A 25,498-nucleotide genomic window follows, 5' to 3' on the forward strand; every position below is an offset into this window, starting at 1 on the left:
AGCTGCATCTATCCCACATACAGAGGACCCCAGGATCATCTTAGGAATCTTACCCAGGAGGAAGAGGCCTTTCCCAGGTAGTCGTTTTTGTATTGTGATCGACATAATAGACTCTCCCATTGGGCAGCTCTCGTTGTTCCCACCTGAAAAGAAATGAGAGATGTAAGTTGCACAGTGAAAGGAAACCAGGTGTGATGTGGGAGCCCCTGACCATTGACACCCCAATGAATCCCACAAATCCAACAACTAGCAAGTGCCGACTGTGTGCAAGGCACCCTGTGGATGACAGAAGCACTGCCCTCAAGGAACTTATTATATTTGAGTGGATATCAGAGGTGCCATAAATAGGCCTACAAAGTCCTTAATTCCCTATCTTATATCTTACCGTACAGTATCTAGCTTTCTTTTTCAACATGAGGTGGAAGGGGGGAATGTTAAATGATTACTCACAGCTCTGGCACAGACACACTACATCTTCCTAGGCTATGCCCCATGCCTGGAATACTCTCCCTTCCTTGTCTCCTCCAGCTGCTAGCCCACCTTCGTGGCTCAGTTTAAACCCTACCTTCTTAAGAGTTTTCCCAAAACCCCTCCAGTGCCTTCCCTCTAAGATGACCTTCCATCTGCACTGTAAATATCTATAATATGCTCTAAGCTATCTTCTCATTACGCTTTGAGCTCCTTAAAAGCAAAAATCTCTTCTGCCTTTCTTTGTTTATCCCCAACACTTAACACAGTGCCCAGAACACAGTAAACACTTAATAAGTGCTTGCTGACTTGCTATGATCAAATTATGATCAAATATATTGTCAGAATGTAGGAACAACAGATGACTCAAAAAACCTAGATATATCATGATTTATTTGCCATCTTTGGTTTGTAAAGTTTGTCTTCTTCTACCATCAAAGGCAGTTAACTTTGATGGAAGGATGACAAAGCAATAGTAATAATAATAATAGCTGGCAGTTCTTATTATACTAATTATATACATTACATATAATACATTAATATATAAAAATACTAAAACAGTATTTTATTTTTCCAAATACATGTAAACATAGTTTTCAATATTCGTATTTATAAACTTTCATGTTCTAAATTTTTCTCCCTCTTTTCCTTACCTTTCCCTCTCCCAAGATAGTAAGAAATTTGATATACATTAAATATGTGCAATCATTTTAAATGTATTCTCATAACTGTTATGTTGTGCAAGAAAAATCAGACCAAAAGGAAAAAAAAAAACTATGACAAAAAAAAAACCCAGAAATGAAAATATTATGTTTGGATCCACATTTAGTCTCCATAGTTCTCTCTGTAGATATGATTGGCATTTTCCAAGGTCTATTGGAATTGCCTTGAATCACCACATTGTTGAGAAGAGCCAAGTGTATCACATAATCTTGTTATGTACAATGTTGTCCTGATTCTGCTCATTTCACTCAGCATCCGTTCATATAAGTTTTTCCAGGCTTTTCTGAAATCAGTGCTCTCATCATTTCTTATATAGAACAATAATGTTCCATTATGTTCACATACCATAATTTATTCAACCATTCCCCAAGTGATGAGAATTTACTAAATTTCCAGTTCTTTGCCACTATGAAAAGAGCCCCTGCTGGCATTTCTAGTGCTTTAAGTTTTGAAAAGCACTTTATAAAACTGATGAACTGATGCAGAGTGAAAGGAACAATTCACAGTAACAGTAATACTGTGAGAATGAACAACCATGAAAGACTTAACTGCTCTGATCAATGCAATGATCCACAACAGTTCCAAAGAACTCATAATCAACAATCCAATCCTCCTCCAGAGAGAGAACTAATGAAATCTGAGTGCAGACTGAACCACATTTTTGTCACTTTATTTTTTTGCAACATGGCAAATGTGGAAATATGTTTTACATGACTTCATATGTACAATGAGTATTAAATTTCTCACCTCAGGAGGTAGTGGAGGGAGAAAATAAGTTCCTAAAAAAAGACGTACATACACATAAACACATAAAGTCTCATTTGAGCCTACAAAAACCTTTGTGAGATAAGCAAGGAGAATATTATTTAATCCCACAGAGGAGAAAAGAGCAAAAGATAAAATAGGAATGGAGCTAGCTCCAGAATTGAGATACAAAATGGAGTTAAGTGTGGTTCATCCAATTCCCACTACCACTTGCTATTTTTATTCCCTCACAGAGGATACCAAAAGAGAGACAAAAAAGGCAATCCCCGATCTCAAGGAGCTACAATTTATACATGCAACAAATATATACAAACCATATATAGGATAAATAGGAAATAATTAGCAGAGAGAAGACACTGGAATTAAAAGGTACTCATAAAGGCTTCCTGTAAGTGGGATGAAACTGAAAGGAAGCTAGGGAGAGCAGTATTTTGAAAAGAGGAGGAAGAGCATCCCTGGAATGGGAGATAGCCAGAGAAAATGCCTGGAGTAGAGTTGGAGTTTCTGGTTCATGGAACAGTCAGGAGGTCAATGATACCAGCCCAAAGAATACATGTCAGGAAGTATACTGTAAGAAGACTGAAAGGGACAAAATTAGGAAGGCTTTTGAAAGCCATAGAGAGTATTTTGTATTTGTTCCTGGAAGTAATAGGAGCCACTGGAATTTATCAAGGAATGGGGGTGACAGGATCAGACATATCCCCTTTAGGAAAACATATAAAATATTGGATTGGAGTGAGGAGAGAATTGAGGCAGCCTCACCCCAGCAGCTATTGCAATAATCCAAGTGTGAAGTGATGAAAGCCTGCACCAGAAGAGTCAGAGGTGAGAAGGCGTATTTAAAGAGACATTGCAAAGGTGAGACTAACAGGTTTTGACAACAGCTCCGACAATGAGCAATCCAGGATAACTCCAGGGCACAGGTGAGGCTCTAGCACTTACTCCAAAGTTCTCTTTTCTTTTCCTTAATTTTCTTTTAGAAAACGAAATAGATTTTCATTGATATTTTTTGTTTTCACATAACCTAGATTTCTTTTTAGATGTTTTCAATATTCTGAAATTTAAAAATACCAAACAGGCCTTTTCATATGTACATATATGGATAAATACACACACACGCGAACAGAAGAGGTCTGTATATAAAAATGCAGAGCTCTATTAAAAAATTAAAGTTTGATTTTGTTTTTTAAGTATGTAATACAGATAACATGTAACTTTCAAAGCAGTGTTATTTTTCTATGATTCTTTCTAGCATTCCTTCTGTTCTCTGCTTTGCATTTTTTAAAAATGCTTCAAGAACCTTCTTTTCTTTCTTTCTTTCTTTTTCTTTCTCCATCCTATTCTACTTCCTTCTCACCTTTCCCCACCCAACCCCTAAGTTGGAAAAAAAAGAAAAAAAAATCTTGGAACAAATGGGCATAGAGAAGCAAAACAAATTCCCCCATATGAACTGTGTCTGAAAATGTATGTCTGATAACGCATCTTGAGTCCATAACTCTCTGTCAGCAGGAGAGGAAGCTTGTTCCACCGTGAATCCCCTGGAACATTAACTGGTCACTGCATTGATCAGAATCCTTATGCCTTTCAAAGTTCTTTATTTTTAACAATGTTGTGATAAATTTTTCTATTGGTTCTACTCAATCCTTCATCAGTTCATAAAAATATTCTCAGGCATTTTAAACCATTCTTTTAATCATTTCTTATGACAATAATATAACACTACATTCACATACTATAATTTTTGGCCACTCCCCCAGAGAGCAAGTTTACAAGTTCTTTGTCATTGCAAAAATGGCTACTATATCTATATATCTATATCTAGATCTAGATATAGATATAGATATAATGACAGCTGCTTTTTGTATTTTATATATGTACACATACACACATGCAAAACTTTTTCTTCATTCTTTGATCGCTTTGACTATAAACCTAATAGTGATATCTACAGTTGAAAGGACAAACACAAAATACACAATTCACAGCTCCTCCCACAGTGTATGTGAGTGCCTCTCTAGTTATTAGTGGCACTCCTCTCTCCTGGTTCTCCTCACCCATTTGCCCACTTCTCAGTCTCCTCTGCTGGATCTTCATCCATATCATGGCTCTATTCTCCACTTAAAACTATTTCACATGGTGATCTCTTCAGTCCCCAGATATTCAAATATCCTCGCTAGCCTGACAATTATCCAGCCTCTCTGTTAATCCATTTCTTGCACATCCAAGTGTGTGATGAACATTTCAAACTCAATGTCCCATCTTAAACTCAACATTTCCAAAACTGAGCTCATTTCATTATCTGTGCCCTTCAATGCTCCATTCTTCCCAGCTTCCCAATTCCTGCTGAGGGCATTTCCATCCAGTCACCTTGGTTCACATCTCCCAAATCCAATCTGTTTCCATGTCCTTTGCAATATCATCCACATGAACCCCCTTCTGACACTGCCAGCACCCTGAAACAAGCCCTCATCATCTCTCACCTGGATCAAGGCACCAGCTTTCTGGTTAGTCTCCCCACCTCAAGTCTCTCCCCATTCCAGTCCATTCTCCAGTCAGCTACCAAACTGATCCTCCTAAACTGGAGATCTGACAAGGCTTAGTCCGAGTCAATAAACTTGAGTGCTTCAAATATAAGATTTTCCATTTGGCATTGAAAGCCCTTTACAACGTGGCCCTCTCTGACCTTTCCAGTCTCCTCAGATCTTTCTCCCCACCACGTACTCTTCAATCCAGGAACATGGACTTCCTTGCTGTTCCTTACAGGAAATTCTTTATCTCCTAAGGACTTTCTCACTAGGTATCTCTCATGACTGGAGAGCTCCTGTTTGTCCCTACCTACGTGGTTTCCTTCATGTCTCATGTAAAATTTAACCCTGCATCCTGCTATTACTTTTCTGCTGAGTTTTGTTTTGGGTTTGGTTTTTTTTTTTTTTGGGGGGGGGGAAGGGAGTCTGTTTTTGTATCTCTAGCATTTAGCACAGTGTTTGGCACTCAGCAAGTACTTCATAAATATCTGTTGACTGATTTTTAATTCATAACTCTAAATACCTTTCCTGGAAATTTATTCAGTGGTCCATTTGAATCTAAATGGGGGGAAAGAGGGACATAAAAATACAAAAAAAAACCCAAAATAATTCCTTCTCTCAAGAGCAAGTGTTCTAGTTTAAGGAAAGAAGGCTATATATAAATATAGACAAGAGTAAATAGAAAATAAAGACAAAGCAATTAAATTCAAGATAGTTTGGGAGAGAGGATACTAGGATATGAGGTGATCAGGAAAGGCTTCAGAACTCTGACCAGTACAACAAGCCAGCCACAATTCCAGAGAATTCATGATGAAACATGCAGACATCTCCAGACAGAAAGCCGATGGACCCAAGAGTACAGGCTCTTTCCTTTCTTTCTGTTTTAGATATGGCTAATGTGAGAAATTGTTTTGTTTGACTCATATTTGTAACAGGTTTTGTTTTTCCTGCTTTCTCTACAGAGGGAAGACAGTGAGAATTTGAAACTGAAAATAAAATTGAATTAAAAAAAAAAGAGAGAAGCAATGTTTGAGTTATGTCTTGAAAGAAGAGAGGGATCCTAAGGACTAAGAACCGAAGATTCTGGGACATCAAGACGTTTGCTCACTCTTTAAATACACAGATGTGCACTGTACAGAGACAGCATTGAGAATTCTTCAGGGCTCTGCACCAGATGTCTGCCATACTTTCCCTTTCCTCTGTCATAGAAGAGAATAAAATACCCTGTTTTCCACCTGGAAACTTTTTGGCTAATTTCCTTGCCACAAAAGCAACCAAACCAGAGTTCATCTGCTTACTTTTCAGTCACTAATTCATATCTGGGCAACTGTCCACCTGTGGGTAGCGCTTCCCCCTTGTCCAGAGCAAACGGTCTGCTGTAGGTATGAAGGATGAAGGGAGTTAAACACGTTTCTTTTTAAACCAAAAATTCTTTACACAATTCTTCCATCTGTAGTCCCGACTTGTGACAATATCACCTTTGTATTTCACCTAGTTAAGCCACTTTTACTATGCTTTGGCTACTGCCTGAATTTTGGACTAGAATCTTGAGGCTCTCTCCCACTTCACCCCCAATTCTCACAAAGAGGACAATTAAAACCCACCACATCATTTTTGAAATACTTTTAACCATCCTTCAGCTGCCCTACCCTTCCCCCAATCTTCCAGTCCCAAAGAAAAAAATCAATTTGCTTTTTAGAGTTCTTTTCACTTATAACCAAAGAACCATCACCATCCTATCTCTGATCCTGACTAATCTTAAGAATGATGGGATCCCTTAATGACCAGACATTCAAATCTTTCTACGAATTTATCCTTTTGTTAGCTTAGCTAAAAAAATTGATAACTACCAGAAAAAAAATCTTTCTCCATTCATTTTTCCTCCTCAATTTTATCTCCATTTAATATTTAATTCCTGCTCAGATCAAATGCCCTCTTTGGCTTCCCTGGACCATAACTCTAGCTAGGTGGTTTCCTTATGGAGCAAGCACTCAACTGCACCCCTATTCAGTCAATTATATTATGCACATGACCCATAGAGGTCTCTTCATTTCATTCACAGTATATAGCTGGCAAATTCCAGCAGCATCAATCAAAACAAGATCGTCAATCCTTCACTCCCCTCGGTAACCTCTGACCCTTAAGTCAAACTCATAAGCTGCATCTCCTTGAGACATGTGGTGACACATGTGGGATATTTTTTCATTAATACTCCCCATCATGTTATGTCTTCATCCTATTTCACCAACTTTTATAGTGAGATTAGAATACTTTTCCATTAAAATACCAATGGATTTCAAAACTACTCTGAATAGTCACCCTATAGATCATATACTCTCCATGGGAATAACTGCTTGATGTTTTTAGAAAGAGCATTCAAAGCACCAATTTTGTTTTCAGGTTCCTATCCAACACACTGCTCCTTGGCCTACTGTGAAAGACATTCAAACTAACCACTCAGGACCTTTGTATTTTAGACTGCCTAAAAAGTAGCGGACAATTTTTCTTAATCTTGGTTACAGGCATCTAAAATTCGAGAGAATTTTAATTTTTCATCAGTTAGATCTACATACTTGTGTGTAAGAATCATTAGATTAATGGTAAAAAAAAAAAAAAAAAAAAGAATCACTTTGTCAGATGAAAACTAATACACTAGTAATATATGTAAATATTACAGATACACTTTGTGAATAAGAAATCACAATCCCAACTTTTGGAGGTTTTCTGAAGTAGTGTGGGATAGCAAAAAGAGTGCTAAAACTAAAGTCTAAGGGACTATATTCAAATCCAGCCTCAGTCACTTACTACCCTAACTTTACCCACCCCATGCCCCACCCCCCAAGCACCTGATCCCAGAATGGGCAAGTTTCCCAAGCAGCCTCATGGCTGTGACCCTTTGCAATAGCTACTGCTCAGTGTTTGCCCCTGTCATGTTATATCTTTGACCCATTTCATCGACTTTAATAGTGAGATTAAAACACTTTTTCCATCAAAAAAACAGCTCAGCCCAGCACTCAGCCCCCAAGCTAGCATACTGCCTGCTCAGATTACTCTGTTATTATTGAACTTTATGGCCCAATCAGTAGTTAACATGCTATAGTCTGGAGAAACAAAGGAAGGCAAAAACATAGTCTCTATCCTTGAGAAGGTCTTCCAAATTCTAAGGGAGGAAGGGAGGAAAGGGAGGGAGGGAAGGAGGAAAGGGAGGGAGGGGTAAAGGGAAAGGGAAAGAAGAGAAAAAGAAGAGAAATAAGGGAAAGAAGAGAAAGAGAAAGGGAAAGAGTTGAAAGGCAGGAAAGAAGGGAAAGAAAAAAAGAAAGGGAGGGAGGGAAGGAAGGAGGAAGAGAGGGAAAGGGAGAGAAAGAGAGAGAAAAGGGCTTTAAAGGGAAGGAAGGGAGGGAGAAGGGAGGAAAGAGGAAGGAAGGGAGGGAGAATGAACAAATGAGGAAATACTTTCAGAGGGAAAGCACTAACTATAGTGGGGACAGGAAGTAAGAGAAGACCACCACCAGGTGGGATTTAAGTTCTCAGTTCCCCCATATAAGTAATAGCAAGGAGGCCAGTATCACTGGATCTTAGAGTACATGAAGGAGCATGAAAGGTAAAAAGATAAGAAAAGTGGATATAATAATTATACCAACTACTAGCAGTTATATAGTGCTGCAAAGTGCATTCCAAATGATCCTCACAGCAACCCTGGTACCATTACTATCCCTCCATCACATATGATGAAACTGAAACTGACAGAGGTTGAGAGGCTTACCTGTAGAGCATCTTGAGGCCAGACTGAAATAGAGGCCTTCTTAATTCTAAGGCTAGCACTCTTTCCACTATGTTATCTTGGGGCCCAGGTACTAGCCAGATAGATTGTGAAGGGCTTTCAAAAACCAAACAGTGGAAGGGTGAAGCCACTGCGATATGATGAATGCATGGCCCTTAGACTGAAGTGGAGAGAAATCTGAGTCAGGGAGTCCAAAGAGAAGGCCACTGCAACAATCCAAGGGAGGTGGCAAGGGTCTACATCAGACGGCTTCGAGTAGAAAGAGAGGCAAGCTAACAAAATGACACTGGTTTCTCTTTTACCGAATGATTGGTTTGCAAAGTAAATATACTAAATTTTTATTGATTAGAGAAATGTAAATTAAAGTAATTCTGTGGTTCCACTTCACACCTATCAGACTGGCTAACATTATAGAAAGGGAAAATGACAAATGCTGGAGGAAAACACTCAAAGCACTACTGGTAAAACTGTCAACTGGTCTGATCATTCTGGAGAACAATTTGGAACTACACCTACAGGGTTATAGAACTGTGCATATCCTTTGACCCAGCAATACCACTACAAGGCCTGTATCTCAAAGAAAAAGAAGAAAAAAGAAAAAGACCTACATGTACAAAAAAGAACTGAGAAGATACCCATCAATTAGGGAATGGCTGAACCAATTGTGTTATGTGACTGTAATGAAATATTATTGTGCTATTAAGAAATAAGGGGAATGGTTTCAGAAAAACCTGAGAAGACCTTTATGACTTAATGCAGAAGGAAATGAGCAGTATCAGGAGATTGTTGTACACAGTAAAAGCAATACTATGTGATTCTCAATTGTGAAAGACTTAGTTACACTTATTAAAACAATGATCCAAGCAATTCTGAAGCACTCGTGATGAAAAATGCTATCCAGCTCCAGACAGAAAACTGATGAACTCTTGAGAACAAACTGAATTATAAAATTTTTTCACTTTTTTTCTTGATTTTTTTTTTTGCAACAAGATTAATAAAAATGGTTAATGTGGAAATACAAATGCCATGATTTCATGATTTCACATATATAATTAACATGCTATTGCTTGCCTTCTCAGTGAGGGAAAGGACTAAAGGGAAGGAGAGAATTTGAAACTCAAAAAAAAATTTTAGTACTTAAAATAAGATTTTTGAAAACTGAAGAGATATAGAAAAGTCTCAATAAAAATAGTTATACTTTGGCAGTACATATACTAAAACTGAAACGATGAAGAGAAGATGACTCTTCTTGAGTTTATGTTACCATTTATTATGTCTTTGAATCCTAGACTCACACCAAGAACAGACCAGGAATCTTAAGAGAGCTCATCCAGTTCAATCCCCTCATTTTACAGAAGAAACAAAATAACTTGCTCCAAGTCCCATAAATCATAGGGAGAAGAAATGGGATTCAACCTAGCAGATGGTAAAATATCACTACAACTGATCTGTTCTGAAAAGAAGTGTTCACGATGTTTCATAAGCTGCCAGTAGTCTACACCATATGAAAGACATCTCCTGCCCACATTTCTCAGTGTTTCTGTTGCTTCTTTGTAAACTGGCAGTAAGAAATATTCAGCTCAATCATTCCCCAAAGACCTTTCTCAATATTCTGAGCTACTCTTTAAGCCTAACACTGAGCTTCCTTTCAGAAAATATAAACAACACCTTCTTTATTTCTTCTACACACAGGATGGCATGGTAGCAGTTCCTCAGGTCCCTGAATTACATACTCATTTTTTTCCCTTCTTTAACTAGTCTCTTTCTTTCGCCTTGGACAAGTTTCCAAAGTTTATAGTGGAAGTGTTTAAAAAAAAAAAATCTTTATATAGTGGAAGGTTTCTGTAGTAAATACAAGTACAGTCTATTCACAGATTTGATGCAAATAAAAGGGAAAATCAAAAGAAAATGAATTCTTATGAATTATACCTATGGACAGAAGGCAGACAAACATCAATTAATAGTAGTGGGAACTGTAAATCTCCCTTTACAGAATCACAATGAGATAAAGATAACACTTTCATAAGACCAGCACATTATCTCTTAGTAAAGAGCTTGAAAACTCTTCAGGAATGAATTTGGCTGGTGGTAAAATTCAGTCTGGGATGCAACAAAAAGGCAGAAGCTGGTTTCTAGCTTAGCCAAAAAGATCCAACTCCTGCTTATTGCTAAAATGTCTCTACAAATAGAACACAGCAGCCTGACGTTGAGGGAAGGGGGGGTGTCTCTGGGGCTGCTTTGAGAAGGTGCCTCTGGAGCTCAACATGGTGGTCACCATGAATCTGACAGTCCCTGTAACCCCCTCATTCCAATTAATTCTGCTCTGAGGCAGGAAACAGCTCGTGCAGCCAGTGACTGCAGGGAGAAATGACTGTGGGGAGGTAACCCAGCAATCCAAACAAAACGCCCTCCCTTATGTAAGAAACCACAGCGACATGCTGTTTGCCAGGACAACATAATAGGCCTCTGTGTGAAGCAGTAGAGCGCACTGTGGGGGAATGAGCACACTCCCAGAGTTTACCTAAGCCATACCTGTGCTAGCAGTGTTAATGAGTGCTCTGTCCCCAAAGCAGGAGCCCCATTGATAGGAACCAGATGCAGGATGGGTTGACAATAGCAGCCTTGCCTTACTATTATCAGCTGGCCAAGATATTTTGTACCCCCTTTAATTGATGTTCAAGCATCTTTTTGAAAGATCAGTTTTTCTTCCACCCATTTCCTTGAATCTCATCAAATTAAAAGCAAGTTAGACAAAAACCCTACATGTTTTAAAAGGAAAGGAAAGAAAAACCTCAAAGAATGGCCACTGTCATGTTCAGATCTACTGAGATCCATTCTACTCACAGAGTCCTCCGTCCAATTATTAATTTGCAAAATTCCTCTGTGTTCACAATATCTGCTGCATATTTTTAAAGACAGATGAATGCTTCAAAATTCCTACTTCAACAAGTTCAGAAGGAGAGACAGGGAAAGTCCAGGAGACCATGCTGGGAAAGGGACAGGCTGGGGGGTATTTGGAAAACTCAGTTTAACTGCCCCTAGACACACCAGAAAGTGTTCTCCAGAACTTATTAACTAAATAAGAATCTGAAATGCCATTAAAAACTTCACACACTGAAGGATTCAAACCAATTAAACAAACATTTATTAAAGACCTATTGCATATAAGGCACTCTGCTAGGAAGTGGGAAAGGAAATATGAAAATCAGTCTCAACCTTCTAGAAACTTACAACCTAGTAGTTATAAGATTTCAAAAAATTTTTATTTTTAAAAAAGAAAGATTTCAAAAGGCATAGAGTTAAACAGTGTACTCTAAGCACTGGAACTGGGGAATGGCATGTGATGTACAGAGTCTGCAGAAGAAGGGAGATGGCATTAGAGAACCCAATTTATAGAGTTTAGCTGTGCTTTAGAGAACTTGTCGGGAAGTAGTATGAAATAATACTGAAAAGATAAATTAAAATGATTATCTAGATGTGAATACTCCTAAGAAAAGCTTGTTATTTTATTTTATTTTTTATTTTTAATAATAGCTTTTTATTTTCAAAATACATGCAAAGATAGCTTTCAACACTCACCCCTGCAAAACCTTGTGTTCTTCACTCCTATCCTTTTCCCATAGACAGCAAGTAATCCAATATAGGTTAAACATGTACAATTCTTCTAAAACATATTTCCACATTTATCAAGCTGCACAAGAAAAATCAGATCAAAAAGGAAAAAAAATGAGGGAAAAAAAAAGGCAAGCAAACAACAACAAAAAATGGTGAAAATACTATGTTGTGATACAAATTCAGTCTCCATACTTCTCTCTTTGGATGTGGATGGTACTTTCTATTCCAAGTCCACTGGAATTGGCCGGAATCAGCTCATTGTTGAAAAGCGCCACATCCATCAGAATTGATCATCATATAATCTTGTGGCTGTATACAATATTGTCATGGTTCTACACATTTCACTTAGTATCAATTCATGTAAGTCTTTCCAGGCCTCTCTGAAATCATTCTGCTGATCATTTCTTATAGAACAGTAATATTCCATCACATTCATATACCATAAGTTATTTAGCTATTCTTCAACTGATGGGCATCCACTCAGTTTCCAGTAGTTTGCCACTACACAAAGGACTGCTACAAACATTTTCGTACATGTGGGTCCTTTCCCCTCTTTTTTGCTCTTTTTGGGATACAGACCCAGTAGAGACACTGCTGGATCAAAGGGTACACACAGTTTGATAGTCCTTGGGGCATAGTTCCAAGTTGGAGAGTATTTTATCGTCTATGCAATGGGACACCACACAAATTTTTTGAGCAAGAGAGATGAATGTAATCAGATTTATACATGGGGAAGATGACTTTGGTAGCTGTGTAAAGGACTGATTAGAAAACAAAGAATGGAAGGTGGGAAGACCATTTAGGAAGCTAATAGAATAATCTTGGTCAGAGATGCTGAAGACCCAAACTAAGGTGGTAATAATAGGAGTGGAAAAAAAATAGAACAAGGAAAGAGAAATCATTGTTTGCTAAGTTAAAATTCACAGGATTTGATTCCTGATAGGCTCTGGTGGGTGAGAGGAAGCAGAGGCACTGAAAATTCCTAGGTTTCCCAGGCTGAGTGAGTGCAATGGCAGTAGTGCCATCTCCAGAAATTGGGAAATCAGGAGGGAGAAAGAATAGGGGCAGGTTTGGATGTGAGCTTGGAGCACTACAGAGGCACTCAGCTGGAGAGGTCACACAGAAAACAAGAAAAATGAACATCTGGTGGCTGAGTGTGGCAGGCAAGAAAAACCTCCATTTCAAGCTTAGTTTGCACTAGTGAAGGCTTGGTAAACCACCTGCTTCCATGGGCCTCAGTTTCCTTATCTGTAAAAGGAAGATAATAACCCCCACGACAATTACCTCACAGGGTGACTGTGAAAATGATCATCACATTTCCATACATTCTCAAATATGGAATGATTTCTACCAACTTTAAAATGCCAGTTTTTATTATTGTAGTTATTAAAAGTGAAACTGGATCACTCTAGCCACAGAAATAACAAGACCACCAGAGAAAGGAAATAAAAACCCAGTAAGCAAAGAAGATACCCAAGAAGCAGTAAGGGATCACAACAAGGACCCCAGAAGCAGGGAGCTGAAGGTTTAGAGCTGGCAGGGAAGACCTGAGGTACAGAGCCCCCCTTCTGTAGATGAGGAAGCCAAGGTGTTACAAAGCCAGGCAATCTGACCAAGATTACCCAGCAGATCAGCATCTGAAGCAGGATCTGAACCTAGAACCTCCCAACTTTTTAAGTACGGTGCCCTGCTGCCGGATGAGAATCTGACCAACTATTAATATAGCACAGAGATAATTTGTTCTCAATTGTATGAAAATTTAATTACAAATTTACCTGAACCTAAAGAATTTTTCCCATGGGCATTTAATTATAGCTCCCTCAACTTCTCCAAGATTGATTTTTTTCTTGTCTTGCCTTTCTTCACATCCCCAGTGTTATGTGTAGTATCTGGCACATAGTAAGCACTTCATAAATGCTCACTGACTAACTTTTGTTAGTTTGAGCATTTCGTATTTTTGTAGATATCCATCCATTTCATCAATAGGTGGAGGAAGAACTGAAAGATAATAAATAGTTCATCTGAAAAATATCATGATATTTTAGCCAGCTGCAAGCTAAGACAACAGTGTTATGTAGAACCTGAAAAATCTAATGTGATCTCAGTGTGCTTTTAAGAGTTTAAGCATTATAATAATTGTATAAATACGTGTGTATATATTGGATTTATATCATGTTTAACATATATTGGACTACTTGCCATCTAAGGGAGGGTGTGGGGGGGAAGGGAGGGGGAAATTGGAACAGAAGGTTTTACAAGGGTTAATGTCGAAGAATTGTCTATGCATGTGTTTTGAAAAATTAAAAGCTTTAATAGAGAAAAAAAGAATTTATGTAAACCAAAAAAAAAAAAAAAAGTTTCAGTATTTAAGTAAAGTGAGTTAGAACCAGGAGATCTTTGTACATGGCAACAAGATTATGTGATGATCAATTCTGATGGACGTGGTGCTTTTCAATAAAGAGGACTATGGGAACTGAGTATGGATCACAACATAGCACCTTCACTTTTTGTTGTTTGCTTGTATTTTGTTTTCCTTTTTGATCTGATTTTTTTCTTGTGTAGCAGGATAAATGTAGAGATATATATAGAAGAATTTCACATGTTTAACATATATTGGATTACTTGCCATCTACAGAAGGAGTGGGAGGAAAGGAGGGAAAAAATTTGGAACACAAGTTTTTCAAGGATGAACATGAAAATTATCCATGCATATGTTTTAAAAAAAAATCTTTAATAACAATAATTTTTTAAAAGTTTCAATATTCAGGGGAAAAAAAAGTGATAGTTCTGCACTGCTCTCCTGTAGTCAGGCTATGTGATACTAAATTTTTGGAAGAATTAAAAAGCTGGAATAACCTTGGTTTAGGGTGGTAGAAGATCTCATAAACTAACTTAAGTAGTACTACCCATCCCTCAATGATTTCTACTGAAAGATAATCTCCTGTCAGCCACGACAGCATATTCCACTTTTGAACAGCACTAATTAGGAATTTTTTCTTTGCCCTGAGAAGAAATCTGCCTCTTTGAAACTCTGACCCCAAATTCCTATTCCAGAAATAAAGAATGGTCTATATAGATGGGGAGAAATAGGAGGCTACAAGTCATGTTATCAGCCTGGCTAACACAGCGAGTGTAATGGGCAATGGAAGACAAAAGGCAGGCTGTGCAGGGTTCATCTGCAAAGCTGAGGAGTTTTTTCACTTATCCTACTGGAAGCAGAAAGACACTCAAGATTTTTGAGCAGGGGAATGACATGAGCAGACCTGCATCCTGGGACAGCTAATTTGGAATCTGTGTAGAAGATGGCTTGGACAGAGGACAGATAGAAGACACACAAATTAGTGAGTCATACCAATGGTCCAAACTGGAGATGATAAGTCTCTAAGTGAGGGTAGCAGTGATACAAGATGGATGCAAGAAATGCTGTAGCAAGAATTGGGTAACTGCTTGAACAGGAAGGGGTGTGAGAAAGAGGGAAGAGATAGGGCTGACTTAGAAGATGAACCCTGGATGACCAGAAGAATAGTCATGTTCTCAGTAAAAACAAATAACTATGGAGAAAGGCTCCAATAGGAAATATGGAGACAAGAAAATGTAATGAGTTTGGATTTGGCCATACTCAGTATGAGATGCCAATAGGACATACAGGTGGAGATATTTTACAGGTAGGTGCTGAACCAGAGTTCAGAAGTGAGATTAGCACTTGATATATATTGATATTAGCACTACACACACACACATATCTATCTATTTATTTATTATGAGTAAGTGACACATAAATGATAAAGGAACTCCTGAGAACTGATAAGATTGCCAAGAGAAGTAAGACCCAGGATAGAAGTTTAAGAGTAAGCTGGGGAGGAATGAGTGATGAGCCAGGGAAGAAGACTAATAAGAAACAGTCAGGCAGCAAGAAAAAGAACTAGGAGAGAATAATGTCATAGAAGCCAAGAGAGGACCGAATATCTAAGAATAAGGAGTCAAAAGCTATAAATAAGTCACAATAAAAATTAGGAAAAGGCCATGGAATATCTAAGAAAAGGGAGTCAAAAGCTGTAAAGAAGTCATAGAATAAAAATGAGGAAAAGGCCATGAAACATAAAAATAAGGAGTCAAAAGCTGTAAAGAAATCAAATTAGGAAAAGGTCATGGAACATGTAGGGATAGGGAGTCAAAAGCTGTAAAGAAATCAGATAGAATAAAAATTAGGAAAAGACCATAGATTTAGCAATGAAAAGATTAATGTAACATCGGTCAAGTGACTGGGATCTAAAGGATGGAGAAGCCAATCAGAGAGGGATGAATGTCCTGTTTTCATTAAAGACAAAGCCTGAAAACCATGCTTTTTGACAAGCTTCAGTGAATGACAGCTTAAAACTATCATTGACTTATGAAAGCACTCAATTACTATGTATGGAGGCCTACTAAGCTAGAAGAACCCACTGGATAACACTGGAAGATACTTCAGTCAGTGAGGCGGGTGCCCTGCCCTTATAGAGCACACAATCTGGCAGAAGTGATATGATAGAAAACAAATATGTCCTGACTAGAATATGTAATAGAATCTGAGAAGTGAGAGGTACTAAACAGGGCATTAGAAAGTGTCTGGAAAGATCATTTTTGCCTGCCTGGGGCAAGCAGAGGGAAGGAGAGCGGAGGCTTCATGGAAGCAGCATGTGACCTAGAACATTTTCTGAAGAGAGCAATGGCACCCCTGTACAAGGAATGCCCTTGCACAAGGAAGCAGAGATAGGAAAGTACTTGACATGTACAAGGGATGTCCCAATACAGGGAGCCAATCAACAATCTGTATGGTCTACAATGCTGAAACCCAAAGGAGAAGGCAAGGAGGATACGACTGTCCAACCTGAAGATCCCTGACATACGAGCTTCCTTTGAGTTTGTCTTCCCCTAAACAAAAACAGTGTCAATTCTGCTTCTTCCATGCTCTTCTCTCATAATATGGACAGAAATGACCCTAAGCGACAACTGGCATGAGAACAACCCACAGAGTTGGGAATGACCAGCCAATCACCCAAACTCTTGAAAAACTGGGGTAGAGAAAACGCAGAGCTGGCTGGAAGGGCATCCTGAGAGAGACACCTTGAACAGCCATGCTCGAGATCAAAGGTACCTCGACCTAGGAAACTGGCTGCAGAGATGTGGGCAGGCTCGGCCATTCTCCAAACAGCTTCGGGAGAAGAGAGAGGCCCCCGGACTAGAAGCCCGGCCGGCGGCAGGAGGGGGAGGAGGGCACACAGTCCCAGAGCCAGAGCAGGGATAAAGAAAGCTTTTTTCAGAGCTGTCTGGAAACAGGAAGCGTCCAACCCCAGAGAACAGTAACCCTCACACACACTCCACACAAAGACACACTGAGCTGTTCCCCCTAATTACCTGTGACGGACACGAGTGAAGCCCCGATCTTCCAGGCAGCAGCATTAGCAAAAGGAAAACAAACAACTCACAGGGAACACAGGCTGCTATTTTCCTCCTGAAATTGCCTTCTTGCTCCCAGATTAGAATGCAGAAGTGAAATGAAAGATTACACAAGGATTCTCAGGCATTCCTCCCCACAAGAGGGACCAGCCCAGCGGGGAGCGACAAGACACAAGCAGACACGAGCCACAAACTTTTCCATGCCTATTATTAAGTCCATCCTTCAAGGCTGTCAGCTCGCACCTCCTAGGATCCAGGTATTTGAAAAAAAAAAAAAAAAAAAAAAAAAAAAAAGAGCTACAACATTCAATGTGGATAGAATTGAAACTCTATGTTCTTAAACAGAGTTTAAAAGGACTTGCCGGGAAACACCACAAAACAAGGTATACACTCAGAGAAAAATTACACATTCTTCCTACTTTCCTTTCAATTCTAAAATTCAGTTGTTCATTCATTTCCACTTGTGTCTGACACTTCATGACCCCATCTAGGGTCTTCTTGGCAGAAATACTGGAGTGGTTTGCCATTTCCCTCTCCAGCACACTTTGCAGATGAGGTAACTGAGGCAAGCAAGGTGAAGGGACTTGTTCAGAGTCACACAACCAGTACGAGTCTGAGGCAGAATCTGAACTCAGGAAAATGTCTTCTTCACTCCAGGCCTGGCATTCTATCTTTAGAATATTATAATAAAATTATCCAAAAGAACTCTATGGTTGTGGTTGATGCACTCTGCCTTAATCCTCTGTGTGTGTGTGTGTGTGTGTGTGTGTGTGTGTGTGTGTGTGTGTTTCACGCCAAAATCATTAAGAGACTCCATGCTAGGGTCCCACACACGCCAATCTCTGTCAAAGGGAGCACCCATCCTAGGTTTTTCTGACCTACACATTCTTCCAATACTCTTCCCTATATATTTATAGGGAGGCATGAGGCTGAGGCACTGAAATTGAGACCATACAGGTATATATTTAAGTCCCAACTCTGATACCTACTAATTCTTAAGAAACCTTGCTTGTGTCCCATGGCTACGTCGCAGTGTTATTTTGAGAAGAATACTTTCCAAATATTAAAAGCAACATATAAAAGGAAGAACCCATGATTACTCCTCACATTTGTCATTTTTTTAAGGATAAAATGAATACTATATTATTTCACTATATTTGGTATACTACAATATGTTCAATCAATTCTGAGAACTCATGATGAAAAATGCTATCCATCCAGAAAGAACAGATGGTGTCTGAATGTGGCTTCAAGCATACGTTTTAAAATTTTCTAAATGCTCTGAATCACTATTGATTTGAGAAATGCAAATTAAATCTGAGGTACTACTACACACTTCTCAGATTGGCTAAGATGACAGAAAAAGATAATGATAAATGTTGCAAAGGATTTGGGAAAACTGGGACGCTAATACATTGTTGGTGGAGTTGTGAAATGATCCAATCATTTTGGAGAGCAATTTGGGGCTCTGCCCAAAGGGCTATAAAACTGTGCATACCCTTTGACCCAGCAGTATCTCTACTGGGTCTGTACCCCAAAAAGATCTTAAAGGAGGGAAAGGAACCCACATGGGCAAAAATGTTTGTGGCAGCCTCTTTATAGTGGCAAGAAATTGGAAACTGAGTGGATGTTGATCAGTTGGAGAATGACTGAATAAGTTATGGTATATTAATATTATAGAATACTATTGTTCTATAAGAAACAATCAGCAGGATGATTTCAGAGAGGCCTGGAGAGACTTACATGAACTGATGCTGAGTGAAGTGAGCAGAACCAAGAGAACATTGTATACAGCAATAACAAGATCATGTGATGATCAACTGCGATGGATTTGGCTCTATTCAACAATGAGGTTGTCCAGGCCAGTTCCAATAGACTTATGATAGAAAGAGCCATCTGCATCCAGAGAGAGGACTAGGGGGATTAAGTATGGATCACAACATAATATCTTTACATTTTTTTTGTTGTTGTTATTTGCTTGCTTTTTTTTTTCTTTCTTTCTCATTTTTTTCCTTTATGATCTTATCATACGCAGCATGATAAATGTGGAAATATGTTTTAGAAGAATTGCATGTGTTTAATCCATTGGATTATTTGAAATCTAGGGGAGGGCTTGGGGGAAGGGAGGGCGAAAAAATTTGGAACACAAGGTTTTGCAAGGGTGAATGCTGAAAACATCTTTGCATGTACTTTGAAAATAAAAAGTTATTTTTTTAAAAAAAGGAATTAAAAAAAAAAAACTATCAGCCCAGCACTGTATCTAGAGTGAACCACAGAGAAAAAATATAAAGAGGAAAAAAATATCCTGTCTTAAGATTTTAAATCAGGTGGGTATTCAGCTCTATGGGTTAATCCATATTCTTATATATCTAGGACAGTCACTAAAAAGAAACAATGAGGGCATAGAAGTTGAGAGGAGAACAGTGGGAAGAAATATATTTAGGAAAGTATATTGAGTTTTCATTCATCAAAAGCCATTTATTTGCAAAACCAGGGCAAAAAGAAGCTTCTTTTATTTTATTTTTTTTACAAACATATATAAATATTGGAATATTACCATTAGTATTTATTTTCCTTTAACTTTCCTATATATAGGAATGTTAAAAGGAATTGTTCATCTTTTTTACCTTCACAAGAATTTTCAGTTGTTGAATTCTTAAACATGTCCAACAAATTGTTTCTAAGAAAGCATGCTAAATAGCCAGAGAGGTTGTGATAAGTACTGGAAAACAAGTGGGCTTTGTTTCCTTTTTATAAAATGTTTGTTTCACCTAGATAAAGAGTGAGCAAATCACTGAAATATAAAAGAATCTTGAAAGACTTCACGATTAAAGTGTATAACAGGAAAAAGAAAAAATTGATTTTTCTTATTTGTGTTTTCTTTTACAAGATGACTAATATGGAAATGTTTTGCATGTCTATACATGTATAAACTATATCAAATTGCTTGCCTCCTCAATAAGGAGGCAGAGGAGGGAATATGAAGAGAATTTGGAATTCAATATTTACAAAAACTAATACTAAAATTTTGTACATGTAATTGAAAAAGGAAGGGAGGGAGCTCTTTCCCAAATTTCTTTTAGGAAGGAAGACTAGGCAAAGGGCGCACCAAGTAAGCTTCCTTATTCTTTATAAAAGCCATGTTCTCAAGTTAAAGTTTTCCTTCAAAATTTGAAAAAAGGTCACCTTCCTTTCATTCCCTGTAGGTGACAGATTCCAAGGCCACCTTGCCCAGCAGGCCAGGGACTACCTGCAGTTCTCCCTTCCCACAGGGAAAGCTATAGATGCTCACATTAATGATGGAGCCACTGGAAGAGAAGGGCTACACCCAGAGTGGAGACAACTCACCCAGGAGGCAGTGTTTCTGAAGCCGGTGCTGCTACAAGGGGCTGCGCCGCACCCACGCTAGAAGTCGGCTCCTGTCCTTCCCTAGGTTCTGCCGTGGCCGGGAGAGAGGTAGTCCCAGGGTTAGGGGTAACACTTGACACTGCAGCAGGGGGAGATGTCACACCAACCACAGGCCGCTCTTCAGTATCAGTGACTGCTGCAGACTCTCCATTCACTGAAAAGTACAGAAACTCAGTGAATCAACTAGCTGCTTTTTACTAAGTCCCTAAGTTTTTACCTTAAGCTAAACTTATTTTTTCTTTGCTACAACAAGAACCTAAAATATTCTCATACTGTTTAGAGCAGCAGCAATGATATATTTATCAATTTAACACATGCTAATTTATCTAATTTTACCTAAATTTATCAATTTAGCACACATGTTCTAAAATTGACATGAACACATACTTAGGGTCTAAAAGAATCCAGGCAGAGGGTCTAAAGTCAATTGAAGCCACCACCAACCTTCTGTGATGCTTTTTTTTTTAGATTTTTATAAGGATGTGTCTAGCAGACTGATATGGGTAAATGTTTCTGTTAATTTAATCCAGTGAAAGGATAGCAATAAAGAACAGATGTGACCATGATAACGAGAGGCTGCTCCTAATAAAAGGCAGTAAAACTAGTGTAAAGTCTGTAGGCCCAAATAATTTGCTTTATACTTTTTATTGTTAAAATAGTTTTTATTGATAACTTTTTTTTTAATAACCCATATTTCCCACTGCATTTCTTTCCCCTATTCCTCTCAGGGGGTCCATCTTTTACAATTAAGGACCCAAAAAGGAGGAAGAAAAACAATTTCTCAAAACCAATATATTTCAAAAGCCTGGCATTCCATAGTGTTGTTCCACATATACAGAAGCAGGAGATATCTAGAATCTTCTCATGGAGATAACCTAGATTTGAAATCCCTAACACTTGAATTCAAATTTGGCCTTAGATACTAACTGTATGATTCTGGGCAGGTCACTCAACCATGACTTGCCTCAGTTTCCCCAACTGTAAACTGAAGATACCAGTCCCTCCCTCCCACAGTTGTGAGGATCAGACAATATCTGCAAAGTATTTAGCAAACCTGCTTTACATCTATTATCTCATTATGAATACCTAATATACATATGCTATGTGTATATATGTTAACTTCTTCAGGGTCAAGCTTTATCAGTTTTAATTGTGCTATCATGATGTAGTCACTACACATGATTTTCCTGATTCCACTTATGTCATTTTATTATTAGTTCTCAAAAATCTTACCCTGTTGTCTCAGTAATCATCATAGTATTTATTTCTTACAAGACAATAATGTTTCATTACATTCGTGAACCAGAATTAATTAGCCACTATCCAATCCATGGATATATACATTTTGTTTTCATTTGTTAGTACCAAAAAATGTTACTAATATTTTGGTGTACATGAAGCCTCTCATCTTGCCACTGACCACCTTGAAGTAGTTATCCAGGAATCTCTAGGTCAAAAGAGTATGGATATTTTAATCGTGTTCTTCCCCTTATTCCAAAATGCTTCCCAGAAGGATTAGACCAATTCACAGCTTTACCAACAATGCCCTCATGCACCCATCCTTCTGAAAATCCTTCAATTCTGACTCTTCTCATCCTTTGTCATCTTTGCCAATTTGCTATATGACCTGAAACCTCAAAGTAGTTTTGATTTGCATTTCTCTTATTAACTCAGAGCATTTTTTCATATAGTTTTTAATTTACAATTCTTTTGAGAAATATTTATTCATATTTTTGGGCAAGTACACACTGGGAAATGGCTTTCAGTCACAGCTTTTTATTAAATTATGTGAATATGTTAAATATAGAACCATATCAGAAATATTTTAAAAGAATTTTCCCTCCTGAATCTGCCAAAGTTAAGTCTAAAAACTAATCTATTTATTTAGTGCTATACCAATCAGACTCCCAAGAAATTATCTTAACGACCTAGAAAAAATAACAACAAAATTCATATGGAAGAACAAAAAGTCGAGAATTTCAAGGGAAGTAATGCAAAAAACATCAAATGAAGGTGGCCTAGCTGTACCTGATCTAGAACTATATTATAAAGCAGTGGTCACCAAAACCATTTGGTATTGGCTAAGAAATAAACTAGTTGATCAGTGTTATAGATTAGGTTCACAGGACAAAATAGTAATAACTATAGCAATCTAGTGTTTGATAAACCCAAAGATCCCAACTTTTGGGATAAGAATTCTCTAACTGACAAAAACTGCTGGGAAAACTGGAAATTAGTATGGCAGAAATTAGGCATGGACCCACACTTAACACCATACTGGGAAATGAATGTGGACTACTTGCATTTTTGTTTTTCTTCCCAGGTTATTTTTACCTTCTGAATCCAATTTTTCTTGTGCGACAAGAGAACTGTACGGATCTGCACACATATATTGTATCTAAAATATACTTTAACATGTTAACATGTATGAGACTGCCTAGGGGAGGGGGTGGAAGGAGGGAAAAGTTGGAACAGAAGTGAGTGCAAGGGACAGTGTTATAAAAATTACCCATGCACATGTTCTGTCAATAATAAAAAGTTATAATTTAAAAAAAAAAAAAGAAAGAAAAGGAATTTTCCCTCCTGTGAACTCTTCCCTTCTTATATTGGTTACATTAATTATATTCATGCAAATTATTTTAAATTTCATTTAATCAAAATTATCTAGCACCTCAAACTGAAAACAATCTTCTCAGGATGACTTGACCAGAATGGGGCCAAGTCAGTGAGAACAAAGTATAAAGAAGAAACCCTCAAAGTGTTATCAAGTAGATCTGGTCACTGATCCCTCTACTCCTTATCTGATTAAGAATTCACCCCCTCTCCACAACTACTCTGTACTTATCTTGGAAGCTAACAGAACAGGTTTATGACAACAGCTTCTAAAAGACTATCACTCCCTCTACTTTGGACTTCTATGCTACCAGTTTTTTAGATCAGATTCAAGAAAAAAAAAAAAAAAAGACAAAGATTATTTCTCACTGTAGAGAAATGGAAACTGAGGCTCCAATATTCAGAAATTTATCTCAAGCCACTGGCAGGATTGAAGAATGATGAAACCTGAAATGTCACTTGAATCAAAGATAAAATTGCTAAAAATAAAATTGCCTAAATTTCGTATAGTTTTAAAGTTAAGCTGAGGCTGTTTGGGGGTTGTTATTTTTTTGTTTGTTTTGTTTTTTTTTAATATTCTAAATCCTTGGAAATCAGTAACCTACATGTAGAAAGTAAAAGTATATAATTCTCTCCACGAAGTCCCCCCAAATAGACTCAGAATAGTTTTAAAGTTTTAATTATCTAAGACTTTTAAGATCCCTCTTATTAATCAGAATACTGCATAGAATCAGATAATTCTCGTGTCAGAAGGAAATTTTAGAGGTCATTCATTCCAACCTCCCCAAATGCATAGAAATCCCTTCTCTAGCATCCCTGAAAAATGGTCATTTCATTTCTATTTGAATAATTTGGTGATAGGAAGAAGCCCCTGTCCATTGCTGAACAGCTCTCAATGTTAGAAATTTCTCTTCTTAAATTAAACTGAAACCTGATTCTTGAAATGTCTACTCAGTGGTCCCACTCTGAGACACAAAACCAAACAGGCTGCCTCTACTCCATGACAGCACATCAAGTATCTGAAGATAGTGATCACGTCTCTCCTGAGAATTTCCTTCTCTAGACTAAACACACTCAGTTTCTTCCATTGTTCCTTAACCAACATGGATTCCAGACAATCTACCAACCTCATGGCATTTCTCTGAATATGATCTCCTCTGACAAGACCCCTTCACAGGGTGGTACCTCCATCTAAACACAATATTCTCCCAAAATGGGAACAAAGTTGGACCTATGCTTCCCAAGGTCAACTCCATTGGTTCTCTTGATTAGAAGCAGTATGGCATAGTATAAGAAACCTTGAAATTGTCCTCAACAGGTCTGAAAAATACCTCCTCTAAAATACCTTTCTAAAATAAGATTTGGTGAACTGGCCCAATGGTCAAATCTGACTTTCTAACTGCTTTTGTAGACCCAGAAGCTAAATGTGGTTTATATATTTTTAAGCACCATTTTTAACATTTAACATTTAAACAATCCTTTGTGCTACAAATAATATCTGAATATTTAAATTTAAATATTTTTAACATGTAAAAACCATATTTTGACAATCGGTTGGATTTGGTCGGTGGGCCATAGTTTGCCAATCCCTGATCTATAATATGGATCTAATAATTAAATTTCTCATCATACAATGTTGCTGTGTAACTAGAATGAGATGTGTAGAAAATGCTTTGTAACTACAAAGCATTATTAAAATGTGAAGGAAATATCATTATTACATAAGAAAAAAAGAACAATATAGTCTATGAATACGAAGCACTTTGTGGGGTTAGAGGAGATGGGATTTACACAGGGAACTCTCAGTGAAAAACTGCTTCTGCCAATGTAGCCTGGGGCCTACTCTGCACTTTAAAGTCTCAAAGAGCTGCTAAGCATTAAGAGGCACTAGATGGTTCAGTGTCCACCAGGGGCATACAGCTGGTGTATGTCAAAGACAGAAGCACTTCCAGCCACCAACATCACTGTTGGCTCACAGCACATTCATGGTATATGAAAATCTCTAAAGATTTTGCACATGAATTGCTGCCATACCAGGCCTCCATATTTCTGTTCTCATGTAATGGATCTTTAAATTGACATGCAAGAGTAGGACTTGGGAGTTTGAAAACCTGGGTTCAAGTTACTCTGAAACATATACCAGCTGTGTGACTACAGTATGTAG

General features: G+C 37.9%; 1 protein-coding gene across 4 annotated transcripts in view; it reads right to left on the reverse strand.

Annotated features, from left to right (window-relative positions):
- Positions 1–25,498, reverse strand: part of WWP2 (WW domain containing E3 ubiquitin protein ligase 2) — a 121,886-nt gene that overhangs the window by 33,050 nt on the left and 63,338 nt on the right. For 3 of the 4 annotated variants that reach the window (XM_074286091.1, XM_074286092.1, XM_074286093.1), the window contains 2 exons: positions 20,662–20,875; positions 54–143 (listed from right to left, as the gene is read on the reverse strand). In XM_074286091.1, coding sequence (XP_074142192.1) covers positions 54–143; positions 20,662–20,875 — 304 coding nt within the window. Of the gene's footprint in view, positions 1–49; positions 144–20,661; positions 20,876–25,498 lie in introns of those variants that run through there. The other variant, XM_074286094.1, reaches the window with a different exon arrangement.

Source organism: Sminthopsis crassicaudata, chromosome 2 (assembly GCF_048593235.1).
Source record: "Sminthopsis crassicaudata isolate SCR6 chromosome 2, ASM4859323v1, whole genome shotgun sequence".
NCBI lineage: Eukaryota > Metazoa > Chordata > Mammalia > Dasyuromorphia > Dasyuridae > Sminthopsis > Sminthopsis crassicaudata.